The following is a 21,223-nucleotide window of genomic DNA, read 5'->3' on the forward strand; positions in this document are numbered from 1 at the left end:
ACTGTCGGAGGGTCAGTACTGAGGGAGTGCTGTCCTGTCAGAGGGTCAGTACTGAGGGAGTGCTGCACTGTCGGAGGGTCAGTGCTGAGGGAGTGCTGCACTGTCAGAGGGTCAGTACTGAGCGAGTGCCACACTGTCGGAGGATCAGTACTGAGGGAGTGCTGCACTGTCGGAGTGTCAGTACTGAGGGAGTGCTGCACTGTCGGAGGGTCAGTACCGAGGGAGTGCTGCACTGTCGGAGGGTCAGTACTGAGGGAATGCTGCACCGTCGGAGGGTCAGTACTGAGGGAGTGCTGCTGTTTTCTCTGCCCTCTAACAATATCTCTGCTCCTTTCGATCCTGATCGGGTGTACTGCGCTTTTTCACACCCGTCAATGGCACCCCGATTTCCTTCATGTTCGTCTTTCTCTCTCTCCCGCTCAGTCACACACTCACGCACTCTGCCCTCGAGGACAGAGGTTGCTGCTATTATCCCTTTGCCATGAATATTCATTCAAGTCATCCCATGTCTCCTCCCGAGTTCCCATCTGCCTGGGGTGTCCGGCCTCTCTCTGTCTGGAGAGAGCTGGCCGAATAGTGAGCTGTGACATGAGGACATGATGGAGGCCGGGAGAGGCTTAGCACTGGAGTGAATGCAGATATAGAACCAGGGGATTGAGGGGCACGGGGATTGAGGGGAGGAGGTAGCAGAATGAGAGTGAGGTCGAAGGCGAGGGAGGGATGGGGAGGAAGCAACGGAGAGGGGAGGCGGAAATGGAGGGAGGGGGCTCATTGCAAGGAGAGGAAGATAAGAGGGGTGGGGGTTGTCGGAGGGGGCAAGAGGATGCAGGGAGATGAGGTTGGGGGGGTCGCGATGGAGGGCGGGTAAGAGGTGGAGGAGGCGCAAGAGGGAGAGGGGAGATGGAGGTGGGCAAGAGGAAAGGAACCTTGGAGGATGGGGCAAGTAGGGGAGGGGAGAAGTAGGAGGGGGAAAGAGGGGGAGGAAAGTGAGAGGAGTGGCAAGAGGTAGCAGGAAGATGGATGAGGGGGCAAGAGGTGGAGAGAGATGGAGGAGGGTCCATGAGGGGGGAGGAGAGATAGAGGAGGAGCAAGAGGAGGAGGAGAGGTAGAGGATGGGCAAGAGAGGGAAGCGAGATGGAGGAAGGGCAAGAGGGGGAAGAGAGACGGAGGAGGGGCAAGAGGGGGTGGAGAGATTGAGGAGGGGCAAGAGGGGGAAGCGAGATGGAGGAGGGGCAAGAGGGGGAAGAGAGATGGAGGAGGGGCAAGAGGGGGAAGCGAGATGTAGGAGGGGCAAGAGTGGGAGGAGAGATGGAGGAAGGGCAAGACGGGGAGGAGAAATAAAGGAGGGGCAAGAGGGGGAGGAGAGATAGAGGAGGGGCAAGACGGGAGAGAAAGATGGATGAGGGGGCAAGAGATGGAGGGAGATGGAGTAGGGTCCATGAGGGGGGAGGTGAGATGGAGGAGGCAGCAAGGGGGGGGGGGGGAAGGGAAATCAAGAGGCGTCAAGTGGGGGAGGGGAGATGGCAGGGAGAGCAAGAGGCGAAGGGATATGGAGGATGGGGCAAGAGGGGAGGAGGGGCAAGACGGGGAAGAGAGATAGAGGAGGTGCAAGAGGGGAGGAGAGATAGAGGAGGGGCAAGATGGGGAGGAGAGATAGAGGAGGGGGTAGCGAGAAGGAGGAGGGGCAAGAGTGGGAAGAGAGATGGAGGAGGGGCAAGAGGGGGAAGCGAGATGGAGGGGGGCAAGAGTGGGAGGAGAGATGGAGGAGGGGCAAGAGTTGGAGGAGAGATGGAGGAGGGGCAAGAGGGGGAGGAGAGATAAAGGAGGGGCAAGGGGGGAGGAGAGATAAAAGAGGGGCAAGAGTGGGAAGCGAGCTGGAGGAGGGGCAAGAGTGGGAAGTGGGATGGAGGAGGGGCAAGAGTGGGAAGCGAGATGGAGGAGGGGCAAGAGTGGGAAGCGAGATGGAGGAGGGGCAAGAGTGGGAAGAGAGATGGAGGAGGGGCAAGAGTGGGAGGAGAGATGGAGGAGGGGCAAGAGTGGGAAGAGAGATGGAGGAGGGGCAAGAGGGGGAAGCGAGATGGTGGAAGGGCAAGAGTGGGAGGAGAGATGGAGGAGGGGCAAGTGGGGAGGAGAGATAGAGGAGGGGCAAGAGTGGGAAGCAAGATAGAGGAGGGGCAAGAGTGGGAAGCGAGATGGAGGAGGAGCAAGAGTGGGAAGCGAGATGGAGGAGGGGCAAGATGGGGAGGAGAGATAGAGGAGGGGCAAGACGGGGAGGAGAGATAGAGGAGGGGCAAGACGGGGAGGAGAGATAGAGGAGGGGCAAGGTGGGGAGGAGAGATAGAGGAGGGGCAAGACGGGGAAGCGAGATGGAGGAGGGGCAAGAGTGGGAAGAGAGATGGAGGAGGGGCAAGAGGGGGAAGTGAGATGGAGGAAGGGCAAGAGTGGGAGGAGAGATGGAGGAGGGGCAAGTGGGGAGGAGAGTTAGAGGAGGGGAAAGAGGAGGAGGAGAGATGGAGGAGGGGTGAGAGGGGGAAGCGAGATGGAGGAGGGGCACGAGTGGGAGGGAGATGGAGGAGGGGCAAGAGTGGGAAGCAAGATGGAGGAGGGACAAGAGTGGGAAGCGAGATGGAGGAGGGGCAAGAGTGGGAAGCGAGATGGAGGAGGGGCAAGATGGGGAGGAGAGATAGAGGAGGGGCAAGACGGGGAGGAGAGATAGAGGAGGGGCAAGGTGGGGAGGAGAGATAGAGGAGGGGCAAGAGGGGGAAGTGAGATGGAGGAAGGGCAAGAGTGGGAGGAGAGATGGAGGAGGGGCAAGAGGGGGAGGAGAGATAGAGGAAGGGAAAGAGGGGGAGGAGAGATGGAGGAGGGGCGAGAGGGGGAAGCGAGGTGGAGGAGGGGCACGAGTGGGAGGGAGATGGAGGAGGGTCCATGAGGGGGAGAAGAGATGGAAGCGAGGGGGGAAGGGAGATCGAGGAGGGGTCAAGTAGGGGTGGGGAGATGGAGGGGAGAGCAAGAGGGGAGGAGAGATGCAGGAGCGGGGGTAAGAGGGGGAAGGGAGATGGAGGAGGGGGCAAGTAGGGGGAGGGGAGTATGGGAGAGAGGAGCAAGGCAATGACGTGGGAGGAGAGGAGATGGGGGGGGGGGAGGGATGTGGGAAAGATGGAGGGTGTGAGGGGAGCAACACGTGACCCGGATTTGACAAGGGGGGGGGGGGCGGCCACGAAAGGAGGAGAGTTGTCCGAGGGACAAGGCGAGAGAGTGAGGGAGCCTCGGTCAGTACCTCTCCCCGTGCCACCCTACCTGCAGGGTCTGCCCTGTGCCTGAGGGGGTACAACGCCAGCGGGTGTAGTCTTCCTGGAGAATTGACCCCCTCGGTGGGTCAATGTACCTCTCAGCACAACCCACACCCACCCCTCCCCGTAACCTACCCTGCCCCCTAACCCTGCTCCACCCTCCCCTCGGCGGAGAGCGCCTGCGGGTAGACCAAGCACAGCTTCTGTTAGTAAACGCGAAGTTTTCTTTGGTGTCGGTGCCGCCCGGTCGAATAGGGGCAGCCAAAGCGAGAGACAGATTGAGGGCGGCAGGAGAAGATTGCAGCAGTGCGAGACCTCAGTTCCACCCCACCCCCCCAACACCCCCCCTCGCTGATCCATCGGCGAGTCGGTGTCCCAGGAACAGCCTCATACGATCCACACGAGTGGGTTCAGGATCCCCCGCAACGCACCCGTCGCCCACATCGCTGTGTGCGGAGGGAGGAGGGGGGTGGGGGGTGGCGATCGGAGGGGGCAAGGGGAGGGGGATCGGAGGGGTGAGGGGGACTGGAGGGAGATGGGGTAGGGGATTGGAGGGGAAGGGAGGGGGTTTGGAGGGGAGGGTGTTTGGGGGAGGGCAGGGTGATTTGGAGGGGAGGGAGATTGGGGAAGGGGAGGGGGACTAGAGGGAGGGAAGGGGCTTGCAGCTGACTGGCGGGAGGGGGATTGGAGTCAGAAGAGGTTTGGAGGGGAGCAGATCCAAACAGAGGTAGATTTGAGGCGAGGGTCATTGGAAGTGGAGGGGGAACAGAGGGGGGGGGGATTTGAGTGGGGAGGTTTGGAGGGAAGGGAGATTTGAGGGAGGGAGATTCGAAGCGAGGGGGATTGGAGGGGGAGGCAGATTGGAGAGTAGCGGGGTTGGGATCGACTGAACCGATCTCTAATAACACAAACCCACGACCACTACCATCTAGAAGGACAAGGGCAGCAGATAGATGGGGAACACCACCACCTGGAAGTTCCCCTCCAAGTCACTCGCCACCCTGACTTGGAAATATATCGGCCATTCCTTCACTGTCGCTGGGTCAAAATCCTGGAACTCCCTCCCTAACAGCGCCGTGGGTGTACCTACACCACACGGACCGCAGCGGCTCAAGAAGGCAGCTCACCCACCACCTTCTCAAGGGGCAATTAGGGATGGGCAATAAATGCTGGGCCCAGCCAGCGAAGCCCACATCCCCGTGAGTGAATAAAACACGCTCAGTTATACATTCTCACTCCCCAACACACACCCACACACGCTCAGACACACTCATCCACATACACATCCACACGTACACGCACACACTCACACACATCCACACTCCCACACACACAAACTCACACTCTCAGTCACAAATTCACAATATCACACACACGAGCACAAACTCTCACACACACTCACACGGTCACAAAATCTCACTATCACACACACACGAGCACAAACTCACACTCTGTCACAAATTCACAATATCACACACACACAAACTTTCTCACAGTCACAAACTCACTATCACACACACACACAAACTCTCTCAGTCACAAACTCACACTATCACACACACACACAAACTCTCTCAGTCACAAACTCACACTATCACACACACACACAAACTCTCTCAGTCACAAACTCACACTATCACACACACTCTCTCACAGTCACAAACTCACTATCACACACACACAAACTCTCTCAGTCACAAACTCACACTATCACACACACACACACGAACTCGCTGTCACAAACTCACACTATCACACACACACACACGAACTCGCTGTCACAAACTCACACTATCACACACACTCTCTCACAGTCACAAACTCACACTATCACACACACAAACTCTCTCACAGTCACAAACTCACACTATCACACACACTCTCTCACAGTCACAAACTCACACTATCACACACACAAACTCTCTCAGTCACAAACTCACACTATCACACACACACGAGCACAAACTCTCACACACACTCACACGGTCACAAAATCACACTATCGCACACACACACACGAGCACAAACTCTCTCACAGTCACAAACTCACACTATCACACACACGCTCTCACAGTCACAAATTCACTATCACACACACACAAACTCTCTCTGTCACAAACTCACACTATTACACACACACACTCACACGGTCACAAACTCACACTATCGCACACACACACACGAGCACAAACTCTCTCACAGTCACAAACTCACTATCACACACACACAAACTCTCTCAGTCACAAACTCACACTATCACACACACACACATGAGCACAAACTCTCTCACAGTCACAAACTCACACTATCACACACACACACAAAGTCTCTCACAGTCACACGGTCACAAACTCACACTATCACACACACACACACGAGCAAGTGCACACACACACACACGATCGCGAGCACACACACGATCACGCGCACACACACGATCGCACACACACACAATCGCGCACACACACACGATCGCGTACACACACACGATCGCGTACACACACACACACACACACACGATCGCGTGCACACACATACACGATCGCGTGAACACACACACATGATCGCGTACGCACACACACGATCACGTACACACACACGATCGCGTACACACGCACACACACAATCGCGTACACGCACACACGATCGCGTACACACACACACACGATCGCGTACACACACACACACGATCGCGTACACACACACACGATCGCGTACACGCACACACACACGATCACGTACACGCACACACACATGATCGCGTACACACACACACGATCGCGTACACACACACACGATCGCGTACACGCACACACACACGATCACGTACAAGCACATACACGCGATCGCGTACACACACACACGATCGCGTACACGCACACACACATGATCAGGTACACGCACACACACACGATCGCGTACACACACGATCGCGTACACGCACACACGATCGCGTACACGCACACACACACAATCGCATACACACACACGCACACGATCGCGTACACGCACACACACACGATCGCGTACATGCACACACACGATCGCGTACACGCACACACACACAATCGCGTACACGCACACACACACAATCGCGTACATGCACACACGGTCGCGTACACACGCACACACACGATCGCGTACACGCACACACACACACGATCGCGCGCACACACACACACACACACACGCGCGCGCACGCGCGCGAGCAATCACGGACGAGCGCAGGAAGCAGACATGGACTGCAGTTCCTTTTCAAAATGCACAACGCGGTTTAATGCCACACCTCAGTTAATAAAACAGCGACAGGGTCCACGAGCAGCTCAGTCCTGAGTCACCCGCGGGGAAAGAAAGAACACGACGAGGGTTAGCGGTGAGTCGAGAGTGGGGGGGGCGGGGGGCGGGGGGGGTGGGGGGGGTGCGCTCCACATCACTCCTTCCCCGGAGGGCGAGGGAGCTGGCAGGAGACCGCGAGGGGTGTGATCTCTGCCTACTCCCGCCATCCACCTCCCCATTCTTTCTCTTCTCCCTCCACTTCCCCCCTGTGGAGAGGGGGTGAGGTGGGGTGTTGGGGGGAGGGGGTGGGTGGGTGGGTGGGTGGGGGGGGCTGGTGCGGGTGGGCGGCTTCCCGACGGAGGAAACGCGAAGGTCTTGTCTGTTTTTGCATAGAATTTGCTGCCGGGGTGAGAGGGGAAGGTTCGGGGTGGAGGCCGGAGACCCAGAGGCTGAGGGAGGTTAGCGGAGCGGGGCTCGGAGGGAGGACGACGGGGACCTCACGAGAGACGCAGGAACCTGGAGACGACACAAGGTGATGCAGTCGCGGGAAAAAATATCACGTTTCATCCTCACACACACGGAGATCTGCTTGTGTAGCTTCCCAAGAGCAACAGTTCATAAATGTAGGTTAATTTTTTTTTTTTTTTTTGTGTTAAAGGGGTTATTTTTAAACAGCTATCTCCTTCACGCTTGGCTTTTCTCTATCTCTCTCTCTCTGTCTATCTCTCCTCCTCTCTCTCTCTCTCTCCCTTTCTAGGACAAAGCTTGTCATCGACGCTCAGACTTTCTTTGGAGGCAGCTGCAGTTTGATAATCTCGTCCTCTGAGGGCTGGCGGATAACATCTGGAGGGAGAGAGGGGGAGAGAGAGAGAAGAGATAGAGAGAGAAGAGATTAAAGAGTCACGTTGCACACCCCCTCCCCCTCCCCTTGCCGCTAAAAACCCCCCCCCCCACCACCACCCCCCCCACCTCCCCAAAAAACTGTGGGACCCCCTCCCTTCCCCCCTACCTCCCCAAAAAACTGTGGCACCCCCTCCCTTCCCCCCTACCTCCCCAAAAAACTGTGGGACCCCCTCCCTTCCCCCCTACCTCCCCAAAAAACTGTGGGACCCCCTCCCTTCCCCCCTACCTCCCCAAAAAACTGTGGGACCCCCTCCCTTCCCCCCTACCTCCCCAAAAAACTGTGCGACCCCCTCCCTTCCCCCCTACCCCCAAAAAACTGTGGGACCCCCTCCCTTCCCCCCTACCTCCCCAAAAAACTGTGGGACCCCCTCCCTTCCCCCCTACCTCCCCAAAAAACTGTGGGACCCCCTCCCTTCCCCCCTACCTCCCCAAAAAACTGTGGGACCCCCTCCCTTCCCCCCTACCTCCCCAAAAAACTGTGGGACCCCCTCCCTTCCCCCCTACCTCCCCAAAAAACTGTGGGACCCCCTAACTTCCCCCCTACCTCCCCAAAAAACTGTGGGACCCCCTCCCTTCCCCCCTACCTCCCCAAAAAACTGTGGGACCCCCTCCCTTCCCCCCTACCTCCCCAAAAAACTGTGGGACCCCCTCCCTTCCCCCCTACCTCCCCAAAAAACTGTGGGACCCCCTCCCTTCCCCCCTACCTCCCCAAAAAACTGTCGGACCCCCTCCCTTCCCCCCTACCTCCCCAAAAAACTGTGGGACCCCCTCCCTTCCCCCCTACCTCCCCAAAAAACTGTGGGACCCCCTCCCTTCCCCCCTACCCCCAAAAAACTGTGGGACCCCCTCCCTTCCCCCCTACCTCCCCAAAAAACTGTGGGACCCCCTCCCTTCCCCCCTACCTCCCCAAAAAACTGTGGGACCCCCTCCCTTCCCCCCTACCTCCCCAAAAAACTGTGGGACCCCCTCCCTTCCCCCCTACCTCCCCAAAAAACTGTGGGACCCCCTCCCTTCCCCCCTACCTCCCCAAAAAACTGTGGGACCCCCTCCCTTCCCCCCTACCTCCCCAAAAAACTGTGGGACCCCCTCCCTTCCCCCCTACCTCCCCACAAAACTGTGGGACCCCCTCCCTTCCCCCCTACCTCCCCAAAAAACTGTGGGACCCCCTCCCTTCCCCCCTACCTCCCCAAAAAACTGTGGGACCCCCTCCCTTCCCCCCTACCTCCCCAAAAAACTGTGGGACCCCCTCCCTTCCCCCCTACCTCCCCAAAAAACTGTGGGACCCCCTCCCTTCCCCCCTACCTCCCCAAAAAACTGTGGGACCCCCTCCCTTCCCCCCTACCTCCCCAAAAAACTGTGGGACCCCCTCCCTTCCCCCCTACCTCCCCAAAAAACTGTGGGACCCCCTCCCTTCCCCCCTACCTCCCCAAAAAACTGTGGGACCCCCTCCCTTCCCCCCTACCTCCCCAAAAAACTGTGGGACCCCCTCCCTTCCCCCCTACCTCCCCAAAAAACTGTGGGACCCCCTCCCTTCCCCCCTACCTCCCCAAAAAACTGTGGGACCCCCTCCCTTCCCCCCTACCTCCCCAAAAAACTGTGGGACCCCCTCCCTTCCCCCCTACCTCCCCAAAAAACTGTGGGACCCCCTCCCTTCCCCCCTACCTCCCCAAAAAACTGTGGGACCCCCTCCCTTCCCCCCTACCTCCCCAAAAAACTGTGGGACCCCCTCCCTTCCCCCCTACCTCCCCAAAAAACTGTGGGACCCCCTCCCTTCCCCCCTACCTCCCCAAAAAACTGTGGGACCCCCTCCCTTCCCCCCTACCTCCCCAAAAAACTGTGGGACCCCCTCCCTTCCCCCCTACCTCCCCAAAAAACTGTGGGACCCCCTCCCTTCCCCCCTACCTCCCCAAAAAACTGTGGGACCCCCTCCCTTCCCCCCTACCCCCCAAAAAACTGTGGGACCCCCTCCCTTCCCCCCTACCTCCCCAAAAAACTGTGGGACCCCCTCCCTTCCCCCCTACCTCCCCAAAAAACTGTGGGACCCCCTCCCTTCCCCCCTACCTCCCCAAAAAACTGTGCGACCCCCTCCCTTCCCCCCTACCTCCCCAAAAAACTGTGGGACCCCCTCCCTTCCCCCCTACCTCCCCAAAAAACTGTGGGACCCCTCCCCCGCCCCCCCACCCCACCCCTCACCATCTAGGTGACTCCTTACCTTTGTACTTGACAGCACTGGGGATCCGTGTGAACTTTGACTCCACCTCCTGGTCCTCCGAGATCTTTAAGACTTTAGTCCTGTACTCGACCACCATGGTGAGGAGGTCCGGGCGCCTCGACATCTCGAAGATGTGCTCGATGTATGAGAGGTTATCTGCCGGCCAACCAGACCAGAGTTATACCGCACCCAGCTCCCTCCCTAACCTGCAAACCAGGCAACGCACCTCAGCAACACAACCAACAGAAACTCCCCTCCCCTCCCCTCCAATCCCCTTCCCTCCAATCCCCGCCCCTCCAAACTCCCCCACCCCTCCAATCCCCCGCCCCTCCAATCCCCCGCCCCTCCAATCTCCTGCCCCTCCAATCTCCCGCCCCTCCAATCCCCCGCCCCTCCAATCCCCCGCCCCTCCAATCTCCTGCCCCTCCAATCTCCCGCCCCTCCAATCCCCCGCCCCTCCAATCTCCCGCCCCTCCAATCTCCTGCCCCTCCAATCTCCCGCCCCTCCACTCTCCCGCCCCTCCAATCTCCCGCCCCTCCACTCTCCCGCCCCTCCAATCTCCCGCCCCATCCAATCTCCCGCCCCTCCACTCTCCCGCCCCTCCAATCTCCCGCCCCTCCACTCTCCCGCCCCTCCAATCCCCCGCCCCTCCAATCCCCCGCCCCTCCAATCCCCCGCCCCTCCAATCTCCTGCCCCTCCAATCTCCTGCCCCTCCAATCTCCCGCCCCTCCAATCGGGGAGAGGAGGAGGAGGGGAGGGGAGGGGAGGAGGAGGGGAGGGGAGGGGAGGGGAGGGGGAGAGGCGGAGGAGGGGGAGAGGCGGAGGAGGGGGAGAGGAGGAGGAGGGGAAGGGGAGAGGAGGAGGAGGGGAGGGGAGGGGAGGAGGAGGGGAGGGGAGGGGAGGGGAGGGGGAGAGGCGGAGGAGGGGGAGAGGAGGAGGAGGGGAGGGGAGGGGAGGGGACGGGAGGGGGAGAGGAGGAGGAGGGGAGGGGGAGAGGAGGAGGAGGGGAGGGGGAGAGGAGGAGGAGGGGAGGGGAGGGGAAGAGGAGGAGGAGGGGAGGAGGGAGGGGGAGGAGGGGAGGGGAGGGGAAGAGGAGGAGGAGGGGAGGAGGGAGGGGGTGGAGGGGAGGGGAGGGGAAGAGGAGGAGGAGGGGAGGGGAGGGGAAGAGGAGGAGGAGGGGAGGGGAGGGGAGGGGGGAGAGGAGGGGGAGAGGAGGAGGAGGGGAGGGGAGGGGAGGGGGGGAGAGGAGGGGGAGAGGAGGAGGAGGGGAGGGGAGAGGAGGGGAGGGGAGGGGAGGGGGAGAGGAGGAGGAGGGGAGGGGAGAGGAGGGGAGGGGGGATAGGAGGGGGAGAGGAGGAGGAGGGGAGGGGAGGGGAGGGGAAGGGAGGGGAGGGGAGGGGGAGAGGAGGAGGAGGGGAGGGGAGGGGAGGGGAGGGGAGGGGAGGGGAGGGGAGGGGAGGGGAGGGGGTGTTGGGGAGGGGAGGGGAGGGGAGGGGAGGGGAGGGGAGGGGAGGGGAGGGGAGGGGAGGGGAGGGGAGGGGGTGTTGGGGAGGGGAGGGGAGGGGAGGGGAGGGGAGGGGAGGGGAGGGGAGGGGAGGAGGAGGGGAGGAGGAGGGGAGGGGGAGAGGAGGAGGAGGAGGAGGGGGAGAGGAGGGGAGGGGAGGGGAGGGGGAGAGGAGGAGGAGGGGAGGGGAGAGGAGGGGAGGGGAGGGGGAGAGGAGGGGAGGGGGAGAGGAGGAGGAGGGGAGGAGGAGGGGAGGAGGAGGGGAGGGGAGGGGGTGTTGGGGAGGGGAGGGGAGGGGAGGGGAGGGAGGGGAGGGGAGGGGAGGGGGGAGTAGGAGGAGGAGGGGAGGGGGAGAGGAGGAGGAGGGGAGGGGGAGAGGAGGAGGAGGGGAGGGGGAGAGGAGGAGGAGGGGAGGAGGAGGGGAGGAGGAGGGGAGGGAAGGGGGAGAGGAGGAGGAGGAGGAGGGGAGGGGGAGAGGAGGAGGAGGGAGGAGGAGGGGAGGAGGAGGGGAGGGAAGGGGGAGAGGAGGAGGAGGAGGAGGGGAGGGGGGAGAGGAGGAGGAGGGGAGGGGAGGGGGAGAGGAGGAGGAGGGGAGGGGAGGAGAGGAGGAGGAGGGGAGGGGGAGAGGAGGAGGAGGGAGGGGAGGGGGAGAGGAGGAGGAGGGGAGGGGGGAGAGGAGGAGGAGGGGAGGGGAGGGGAGAGGAGGAGGAGGGGAGGGGGGAGTAGGGGAGGGGAGGGGAGAGGAGGAGGAGGGGAGGGGGAGAGGAGGAGGAGGGGAGGGGGGAGTAGGGGAGGGGGAGAGGAGGAGGAGGGGAGGGGGGAGAGGAGGAGGAGGGGAGGGGGAGAGGAGGAGGAGGGGAGGGGAGGGGAGGGGGAGAGGAGGGGAGGGGAGGGGGAGAGGAGGAGGAGGGGAGGGGGGAGTAGGGGAGGGGAGGGGAGGGGGGAGAGGAGGAGGAGGGGAGGGGGAGAGGAGGAGGAGGGGAGGGGGAGAGGAGGAGGAGGGGAGGGGGGAGTAGGGGAGGGGGAGAGGAGGAGGAGGGGAGGGGGGAGAGGAGGAGGAGGGGAGGGGGAGAGGAGGAGGAGGGGAGGGGAGGGGAGGGGGAGAGGAGGGGAGGGGAGGGGGAGAGGAGGAGGAGGGGAGGGGGGATAGGAGGGGGAGAGGAGGGGAGGGGAGGGGGAGAGGAGGAGGAGGGGAGGGGAGGGGGAGAGGAGGAGGAGGGGAGGGGGAGAGGAGGAGGAGGGGAGGGGGAGAGGAGGAGGAGGGAGGGGAGAGGAGGAGGAGGAGGAGGGGAGGGGGAGAGGAGGAGGAGGGGAGGGGGAGAGGAGGAGGAGGGGAGGGGGAGAGGAGGAGGAGGGGAGGAGGGAGGGGGAGGAGGGGAGGGGAGGGGAAGAGGAGGAGGAGGGGAGGGGAGGGGAGGGGGGAGAGGAGGGGGAGAGGAGGAGGAGGGGAGGGGGAGAGGAGGAGGAGGGGAGGGGAGGGGAGGAGGAGGGGAGGGGAGGGGAGGGGAGGGGGAGAGGGGGAGGAGGGGGAGAGGAGGAGGAGGGGAGGGGAGGGGAGGGGGGAGAGGAGGGGGAGAGGAGGAGGAGGGGAGGGGAGGGGAGGGGAGGGGAGGGGAGAGGGGAGAGGAGGGGGAGAGGAGGAGGAGGGGAGGAGGGGAGGGGGAGAGGAGGAGGAGGGGAGGGGGAGAGGAGGAGGAGGGGAGGGGAGGGGAGGAGGAGGGGAGGGGAGGGGAGGGGAGGGGGAGAGGGGGAGGAGGGGGAGAGGAGGAGGAGGAGAGGGGAGGGGAGGGGAGGGGAGGGGGGAGAGGAGGGGGAGAGGAGGAGGAGGGGAGGAGGGAGGGGGAGGAGGGGAGGGGAGGGGAAGAGGAGGAGGAGGGGAGGGGAGGGGAGGGGGGAGAGGAGGGGGAGAGGAGGAGGAGGGGAGGAGGGAGGGGGAGGAGGGGAGGGGAGGGGAAGAGGAGGAGGAGGGAGGGGAGGGGAAGAGGAGGAGGAGGGGAGGGGAGGGGAGGGGGGAGAGGAGGGGGAGAGGAGGAGGAGGGGAGGGGAGGGGAGGGGGGAGAGGAGGGGGAGAGGAGGAGGAGGGGAGGAGGGAGGGGGAGGAGGGGAGGGGAGGGGAAGAGGAGGAGGAGGGGAGGAGGGAGGGGGAGGAGGGGAGGGGAGGGGAAGAGGAGGAGGAGGGGAGGGGAGGGGAAGAGGAGGAGGAGGGGAGGGGAGGGGAGAGGAGGAGGAGGGGAGGGGGGAGAGGAGGAGGAGGGGAGGGGAGGAGGAGGAGGAGGGGAGGGGAGGGGAGAGGAGGGGAGGGGGAGAGGAGGGGAGAGGAGGAGGAGGGGAGGGGGAGAGGAGGAGGAGGGGAGGGGAGGGGAGGGGGGAGAGGAGGGGGAGAGGAGGAGGAGGGGAGGGGAGGGGAGGAGGGAGGGGGAGGGGAGGGGGGATAGGAGGGGGAGAGGAGGAGGAGGGGAAGGGGAGAGGAGGAGGAGGGGAGGGGAGGGGAGGAGGAGGGGAGGGGAGGGGAGGGGAGGGGGAGAGGCGGAGGAGGGGGAGAGGAGGAGGAGGGGAGGGGAGGGGAGGGGAGGGGACGGGAGGGGGAGAGGAGGAGGAGGGGAGGGGGAGAGGAGGAGGAGGGGAGGGGGAGAGGAGGAGGAGGGGAGGGGAGGGGAGGGGAGGGGACGGGAGGGGGAGAGGAGGAGGAGGGGAGGGGGAGAGGAGGAGGAGGGGAGGGGAGGGGAAGAGGAGGAGGAGGGGAGGAGGGAGGGGGAGGAGGGGAGGGGAGGGGAAGAGGAGGAGGAGGGGAGGAGGGAGGGGGTGGAGGGGAGGGGAGGGGAAGAGGAGGAGGAGGGGAGGGGAGGGGAAGAGGAGGAGGAGGGGAGGGGAGGGGAGGGGGGAGAGGAGGGGGAGAGGAGGAGGAGGGGAGGAGGGAGGGGGAGGGGAGGGGGGATAGGAGGGGGAGAGGAGGAGGAGGGGAGGGGGAGAGGAGGAGGAGGGGAGGGGAGGGGAGGAGGAGGGGAGGAGGAGGGGAGGGGAGGGGAGGGGAGGGGGAGAGGGGGAGGAGGGGGAGAGGAGGAGGAGGGGAGGGGAGGGGAGTGGAGGGGAGGGGGAGAGGAGGAGGAGGGGAGGGGGAGAGGAGGAGGAGGGGAGGGGAGGGGAGGGGGAGAGGAGGAGGAGGGGAGGGGAGGGGAGGGGGAGAGGAGGAGGAGGGGAGGGGGAGAGGAGGAGGAGGGGAGGGGAGGGGAGGGGGAGAGGAGGAGGAGGGGAGGGGGAGAGGAGGAGGAGGGGAGGGGAGGGGAGGGGAGGGGGAGAGGAGGAGGAGGGGAGGGGGGAGAGGAGGAGGAGGGGAGGGGGAGAGGAGGAGGAGGGGAGGGGGAGAGGAGGAGGAGGGGAGGGGGAGAGGAGGAGGAGGGGAGGGGAGGGGAGGGGAGGGGGAGAGGAGGAGGAGGGGAGGGGGGAGAGGAGGAGGAGGGGAGGGGGGAGAGGAGGAGGAGGGGAGGGGGAGAGGAGGAGGAGGGGAGGGGAGGAGGAGGAGGAGGGGAGGGGAGGGGAGAGGAGGGGAGGGGGTGTTGGGGAGGGGAGGGGAGGGGAGTGGAGGGGAGGGGGAGTAGGGGAGGGGAGAGGAGGAGGAGGGGAGGGGGAGAGGAGGAGGAGGGGAGGGGGAGAGGAGGGGAGGGGAGGGGGAGAGGAGGAGGAGGGGAGGGGGAGAGGAGGAGGAGGGGAGGGGAGGGGGAGAGGAGGAGGAGGGGAGGGGAGGGGAGGGGAGGGGAGGGGGAGAGGAGGAGCAGGGGAGGGGGAGAGGAGGAGGAGGGGAGGGGAGGGGGAGAGGAGGAGGAGGGGAGGGGAGGGGGAGAGGAGGAGGAGGGGAGGGGGAGAGGAGGGGAGGGGAGGGGGAGAGGAGGAGGAGGGGAGGGGGAGAGGAGGTTGAGGGGAGGGGAGGAGGAGGGGAGGGGGAGTGGAGGAGGAGGGGAGGGGGAGAGGAGGAGGAGGGGAGGGGAGGGGGAGAGGAGGAGGAGGGGAGGGGAGGGGGAGAGGAGGAGGAGGGGAGGGGAGGAGGAGGGGAGGGGGAGTGGAGGGGAGGGGAGGGGAGGGGGAGAGGGGGAGTAGGGGAGGGGGGAGAGGGGGAGGAGGGGAGGGGAGAGGAGGAGGAGGGGAGGAGGGAGGGGGAGGGGAGGAGGTGAGGGGGAGGAGGGGAGGGGAGAGGGGGAGGAGGGGAGGGGAGGGGAAGAGGAGGAGGAGGGGAGGGGAGGGGAGGGGGGAGAGGAGGGGGAGAGGAGGAGGAGGGGAGGAGGGAGGGGGAGGAGGGGAGGGGAGGGGAAGAGGAGGAGGAGGGGAGGGGAGGGGAAGAGGAGGAGGAGGGGAGGGGAGGGGAGGGGGGAGAGGAGGGGGAGAGGAGGAGGAGGGGAGGGGGGAGAGGAGGAGGAGGGGAGGGGAGGGGAGGGGGGAGAGGAGGGGGAGAGGAGGAGGAGGGGAGGAGGGAGGGGGAGGAGGGGAGGGGAGGGGAAGAGGAGGAGGAGGGGAGGAGGGAGGGGGAGGAGGGGAGGGGAGGGGAAGAGGAGGAGGAGGGGAGGGGAGGGGAAGAGGAGGAGGAGGGGAGGGGAGGGGAGGGGGGAGAGGAGGAGGAGGGGAGGGGGAGAGGAGGAGGAGGGGAGGGGAGGAGGAGGAGGAGGGGAGGGGAGGGGAGAGGAGGGGAGGGGGAGAGGAGGGGGAGAGGAGGAGGAGGGGAGGAGGGAGGGGGAGGAGGGGAGGGGAGGGGAAGAGGATGAGGAGGGGAGGGGAGGGGAGGGGGGAGAGGAGGGGGAGAGGAGGAGGAGGGGAGGGGGAGAGGAGGAGGAGGGGAGGGGAGGGGAGGAGGAGGGGAGGGGAGGGGAGGGGAGGGGAGGGGGAGAGGAGGAGGAGGGGAGGGGGAGAGGAGGAGGAGGGGAGGGGGAGAGGAGGAGGAGGGGAGGAGGGAGGGGGAGGAGGGGAGGGGAGGGGAAGAGGAGGAGGAGGGGAGGGGAGGGGAAGAGGAGGAGGAGGGGAGGGGAGGGGAGGGGGGAGAGGAGGGGGAGAGGAGGAGGAGGGGAGGGGAGGGGAGGGGAGGGGGGATAGGAGGGGGAGAGGAGGAGGAGGGGAGGGGGAGAGGAGGAGGAGGGGAGGGGAGGGGAGGGGAGGGGGGATAGGAGGGGGAGAGGAGGAGGAGGGGAGGGGAGGAGGAGGGGAGGGGAGGGGAGGGGAGGGGGAGAGGGGGAGGAGGGGGAGAGGAGGAGGAGGGGAGGGGAGGGGAGGGGAGGGGAGGGGGAGAGGAGGAGGAGGGGAGGGGGAGAGGAGGAGGAGGGGAGGGGAGGGGAGGGGGAGAGGAGGAGGAGGGGAGGGGAGGGGAGGGGGAGAGGAGGAGGAGGGGAGGGGAGGGGAGGGGGGAGAGGAGGAGGAGGGGAGGGGGGGAGAGGAGGAGGAGGGGAGGGGAGGGGAGGGGGAGAGGAGGAGGAGGGGAGGGGAGGGGAGGGGGGAGAGGAGGAGGAGGGGAGGGGGGAGAGGAGGAGGAGGGGAGGGGGCGAGGAGGAGGAGGGGAAAGGAGGAGGAGGAGGAGGGGAGGGGAGGGGAGAGGAGGGGAGGGGGAGAGGAGGGGAGAGGAGGAGGAGGGGAGGGGGAGAGGAGGAGGAGGGGAGGAGGGAGGGGGAGGAGGGGAGGGGAGGGGAAGAGGAGGAGGAGGGGAGGGGAGGGGAGGGGGGAGAGGAGGGGGAGAGGAGGAGGAGGGGAGGGGAGGGGAGGAGGGAGGGGGAGGGGAGGGGGGATAGGAGGGGGAGAGGAGGAGGAGGGGAGGGGGAGAGGAGGAGGAGGGGAGGGGAGGGGAGGAGGAGGGGAGGGGAGGGGAGGGGAGGGGGAGAGGGGGAGGAGGGGGAGAGGAGGAGGAGGGGAGGGGAGGGGAGGGGAGGGGAGGGGGAGAGGAGGAGGAGGGGAGGGGGAGAGGAGGAGGAGGGGAGGGGGAGAGGAGGAGGAGGGGAGGGGAGGGGAAGAGGAGGAGGAGGGGAGGAGGGAGGGGGAGGAGGGGAGGGGAGGGGAAGAGGAGGAGGAGGGGAGGGGAGGGGAAGAGGAGGAGGAGGGGAGGGGAGGGGAGGGGAGGGGAGGGGGAGAGGAGGAGGAGGGGAGGGGAGGGGAGGGGGAGAGGAGGAGGAGGGAGGGGGAGGGGAGGGGGGATAGGAGGGGGAGAGGAGGAGGAGGGGAGGGGGAGAGGAGGAGGAGGGGAGGGGAGGGGAGGAGGAGGGGAGGGGAGGGGAGGGGAGGGGGAGAGGGGGAGGAGGGGGAGAGGAGGAGGAGGGGAGGGGAGGGGAGGGGAGGGGAGGGGGAGAGGAGGAGGAGGGGAGGGGAGGGGAGGGGGAGAGGAGGAGGAGGGGAGGGGGAGAGGAGGAGGAGGGGAGGGGAGGGGTGGGGAGGGGGAGAGGAGGAGGAGGGGAGGGGGGAGAGGAGGAGGAGGGGAGGGGGAGAGGAGGAGGAGGGGAGGGGGAGAGGAGTAGGAGGGGAGGGGGAGAGGAGGAGGAGGGGAGGGGAGGGGAGGGGAGGGGGAGAGGAGGAGGAGGGGAGGGGGGAGAGGAGGAGGAGGGGAGGGGGGAGAGGAGGAGGAGGGGAGGGGAGGAGGAGGAGGAGGGGAGGGGAGGGGAGAGGAGGGGAGGGGGTGTTGGGGAGGGGAGGGGAGGGGAGGGGAGTGGAGGGGAGGGGAGGGGAGGGGAGGGGGAGTAGGGGAGGGGAGAGGAGGAGGAGGGGAGGGGGAGAGGAGGAGGAGGGGAGGGGGAGAGGAGGGGAGGGGAGGGGGAGAGGAGGAGGAGGGGAGGGGGAGAGGAGGAGGAGGGGAGGGGAGGGGGAGAGGAGGAGGAGGGGATGGGGAGAGGAGGGGAGGGGAGGGGGAGAGGAGGAGGAGGGGAGGGGGAGAGGAGGAGGAGGGGAGGGGAGGGGTAGAGGAGGGGAGGGGAGGGGGAGAGGAGGAGGAGGGGAGGGGGAGAGGAGGGGAGGGGAGGGGGAGAGGAGGAGGAGGGGAGGGGGAGAGGAGGAGGAGGGCAGGGGAGGAGGAGGGGAGGGGAGAGGAGGAGGAGGGAGGGAGGGGAGAGGAGGAGGAGGGGAGGGAGGGGAGAGGAGGAGGAGGGGAGGGGAGGGGAGGGGGAGAGGAGGAGGAGGGGAGAGGAGGAGGAGGGGAGGGGGAGAGGAGGAGGAGGGGAGGGGAGGGGGAGAGGAGGAGGAGGGGAGGGGAGGGGGAGAGGAGGAGGAGGGGAGGGGAGGGGAGGGAGAGAGGAGGAGGAGGGGAGAGGAGGAGGAGGGGAGGGGGAGAGGAGGAGGAGGGGGAGAGGAGGAGGAGGGGAGGGGGGAGAGGAGGAGGAGGGGAGGGGGGAGAGGAGGAGGAGGGGAGGGGGAGAGGAGGTGAGGGGAGGGTAGGGGAGGGGGGAGAGGAGGAGGAGGGGAGGGGGAGAGGAGGAGGAGGGGAGGGGGAGAGGAGGAGGAGAGGAGGAGGAGGGGAGGGGGAGAGGAGGAGGAGGGGAGGGGGAGAGGAGGAGGAGAGGAGGAGGAGGGGAGGGGGGAGTAGGGGAGGGGAGGGGGGAGAGGAGGAGGAGGGGAGGGGAGGGGGAGAGGAGGAGGAGGAGGAGGGGAGGGGGAGAGGAGCAGGAGGAGGAGGGGGAGAGGAGGAGGAGGGGAGGGGGAGAGGAGGAGGAGGGGAGGAGGAGGAGGAGGGGGAGAGGAGGAGGAGGGGAGGGGGGAGAGGAGGAGGAGGGGAGGGGAGGGGGAGAGGAGGAGGAGGGGAGGGGAGGGGGAGAGGAGGAGGAGGAGGTGGGGAGGGGGAGAGGAGGAGGAGGAGGTGGAGGAGGAGGAGGGGGAGGGGAGGGGGAGAGGAGGAGGAGGAGGAGGGGGAGAGGAGGAGGAGGGGAGGGGGAGAGGAGGAGGAGGGGAGGAGGAGGAGGAGGGGGAGAGGAGGAGGAGGGGAGGGGGGAGTAGGGGAGGGGAGGGGGGAGGGGGTGTTGCGGAGTGCGGCTGGTCTTTCCCTGGGGCCTCCCTCCAGGCTCCTACCTTTGGAGAGTTTGTCGTGCTTTTCCAGGAAATTAAACCACTCCTTGCAGCCGGTCAGCTCCTGGCTCCTGTCACTGGGAATGTCCTCCTTACAGGCTAACTTCAGCTGGCTCAGGTCCTCTGGGGTGATGTTTGAAGAGAGGTCATCAAGCAAGGCAGCGAACTGGACCAGCTCTGTGTCTGCCATGATCTGAGGGAGAGGCAGAGAGAGAGAGGCAAAAGACCAGATGGTTAGAAAGAGAGAGGCTTTGACGGAGAGAGAGAGAGAGAGAGAGAGAGAGTGAGAGACAGAGAGAGAGAGAAGAGAGGTTTGGAGGAAGAGAGGGAAAGGTTAAGGGAGGGTAAGAAAGGAAGAAGGATAGAGGGAAGGAGTAGACTGGAGAGAGTGAGGAAAAGATTCAGCCAGAAGGAGAGGTGGGAGATGGTTAGAGAGTGAGGGACAGGGGAGGGAGATGGTTAGAGAGTGAGGAGGAGGGGAGATGGTTAGAGAGTGAGGGGGTGGGAGATGGTTAGAGAGTGAGGGGGAGGGGAGGGAGATGGTTAGAGAGTTAGGGGGAGGGAGTTGGTTAGAGAGTGAGGGAGAGGGGAGGGAGATGGTTAGAGAGTGAGGGGGAGGGGAGGGAGATGGTTAGAGAGTGAGGGGGAGGGAGATGGTTAGAGAGTGAGGGGGAGTGGAGGGAGATGGTTAGAGAGTGAGGGAGAGGGGAGGGAGATGGTTAGAGAGTGAGGGGGAGGGGAGGGAGATGGTTAGAGAGTGAGGGAGAGGGGAGGGAGATGGTTAGAGAGTGAGGGGGTGGGAGATGGTTAGAGAGTGAGGGGGAGGGGAGGGAGAAGGTTAGAGAGTGAGGGAGAGGGGAGGGAGATGGTTAGAGAGTGAGGGGGAGGGAGATGGTTAGAGAGTGAGGGGGAGGAGAGAGAGATGGTTAGAGAGTGAGGGGGAGGGGAGGGAGATGGTTAGAGAGTGAGGGGGAGGGAGTTGGTTAGAGAGTGAGGGAGAGGGGAGGGAGATGGTTAGAGAGTGAGGGGGAGGGGAGGGAGATGGTTAGAGAGTGACGGGGAGGGAGATGGTTAGAGAGTGAGGGGGTGGGAGATGGTTAGAGAGTGAGGGGGTGGGAGATGGTTAGAGAGTGAGGGGGTGGGAGATGGTTAGAGAGTGAGGGGGAGGGGAGGGAGATGGTTAGAGAGTGAGGGGGAGGGGAGGGAGATGGTTAGAGAGTGAGGGGGAGGGAGATGGTTAGAGAGTGAGGGAGAGGGGAGGGAGATGGTTAGAGAGTGAGGGGGAGGGGAGGGAGATGGTTAGAGAGTGAGGGGGAGGGGAGGGAGATGGTTAGAGAGTGACGGGGAGGGGAGGGAGATGGTTAGAGAGTGAGGGGGAGGGGAGGGAGATGGTTAGAGAGTGAGGGGGAGGGGAGGGAGATGGTTAGAGAGTGAGGGGGAGGGGAGGGAGATGGTTAGAGAGTGAGGGGGGGGAGATGGTTAGAGAGTGAGGGGGAGGGGAGGGAGATGGTTAGAGAGTGAGGGAGAGGGGAGGGAGATGGTTAGAGAGTGAGGGAGAGGGGAGGGAGATGGTTAGAGAGTGAGGGGGAGGGGAGGGAGATGGTTAGAGAGTGAGGGGGAGGGGAGGGAGATGGTTAGAGAGTGAGGGGGAGGGGAGGGAGATGGTTAGAGAGTGAGGGAGAGGGGAGGGAGATGGTTAGAGAGTGAGGAGGAGGGGAGGGAGATGGTTAGAGAGTGAGGGGGAGGGAGATGGTTAGAGAGTGAGGGGGAGGGGAGGGAGATGGTTAGAGAGTGAGGGGGAGGGAGATGGTTAGAGAGTGAGGGGGAGGGGAGGGAGATGGTTAGAGAGTGAGGGGGAGGGGAGGGAGATGGTTAGAGAGTGAGGGGGAGGGAGATGGTTAGAGAGTGAGGGGGAGGGGTGGGAGATGGTTAGAGAGTGAGGGACAGGGGAGGGAGATGGTTAGAGAGTGAGGAGGAGGGGAGATGGTTAGAGAGTGAGGGGGTGGGAGATGGTTAGAGA

At 64.9% G+C, this 21,223-nt stretch overlaps 1 protein-coding gene across 1 annotated transcript in view; it reads right to left on the reverse strand.

The window, feature by feature from the left end:
- Positions 1-7,313: 7,313 nt before the first annotated feature.
- The window catches only part of LOC121273480 (astrocytic phosphoprotein PEA-15), a 78,915-nt gene continuing 65,005 nt past the window's right edge, over positions 7,314-21,223 (reverse strand). The window contains exons 2-4 of the mRNA XM_041180648.1: positions 19,207-19,396; positions 9,685-9,840; positions 7,314-7,412 (exon numbers count right to left, since the gene is read on the reverse strand). Coding sequence (XP_041036582.1) covers positions 7,348-7,412; positions 9,685-9,840; positions 19,207-19,393 — 408 coding nt within the window. The 5' untranslated portion in view covers positions 19,394-19,396 and the 3' untranslated portion in view covers positions 7,314-7,347. The remainder of the gene's footprint in view (positions 7,413-9,684; positions 9,841-19,206; positions 19,397-21,223) is intronic.

Source organism: Carcharodon carcharias (genome assembly GCF_017639515.1).
Source record: "Carcharodon carcharias isolate sCarCar2 chromosome 24 unlocalized genomic scaffold, sCarCar2.pri SUPER_24_unloc_1, whole genome shotgun sequence".
NCBI lineage: Eukaryota > Metazoa > Chordata > Chondrichthyes > Lamniformes > Lamnidae > Carcharodon > Carcharodon carcharias.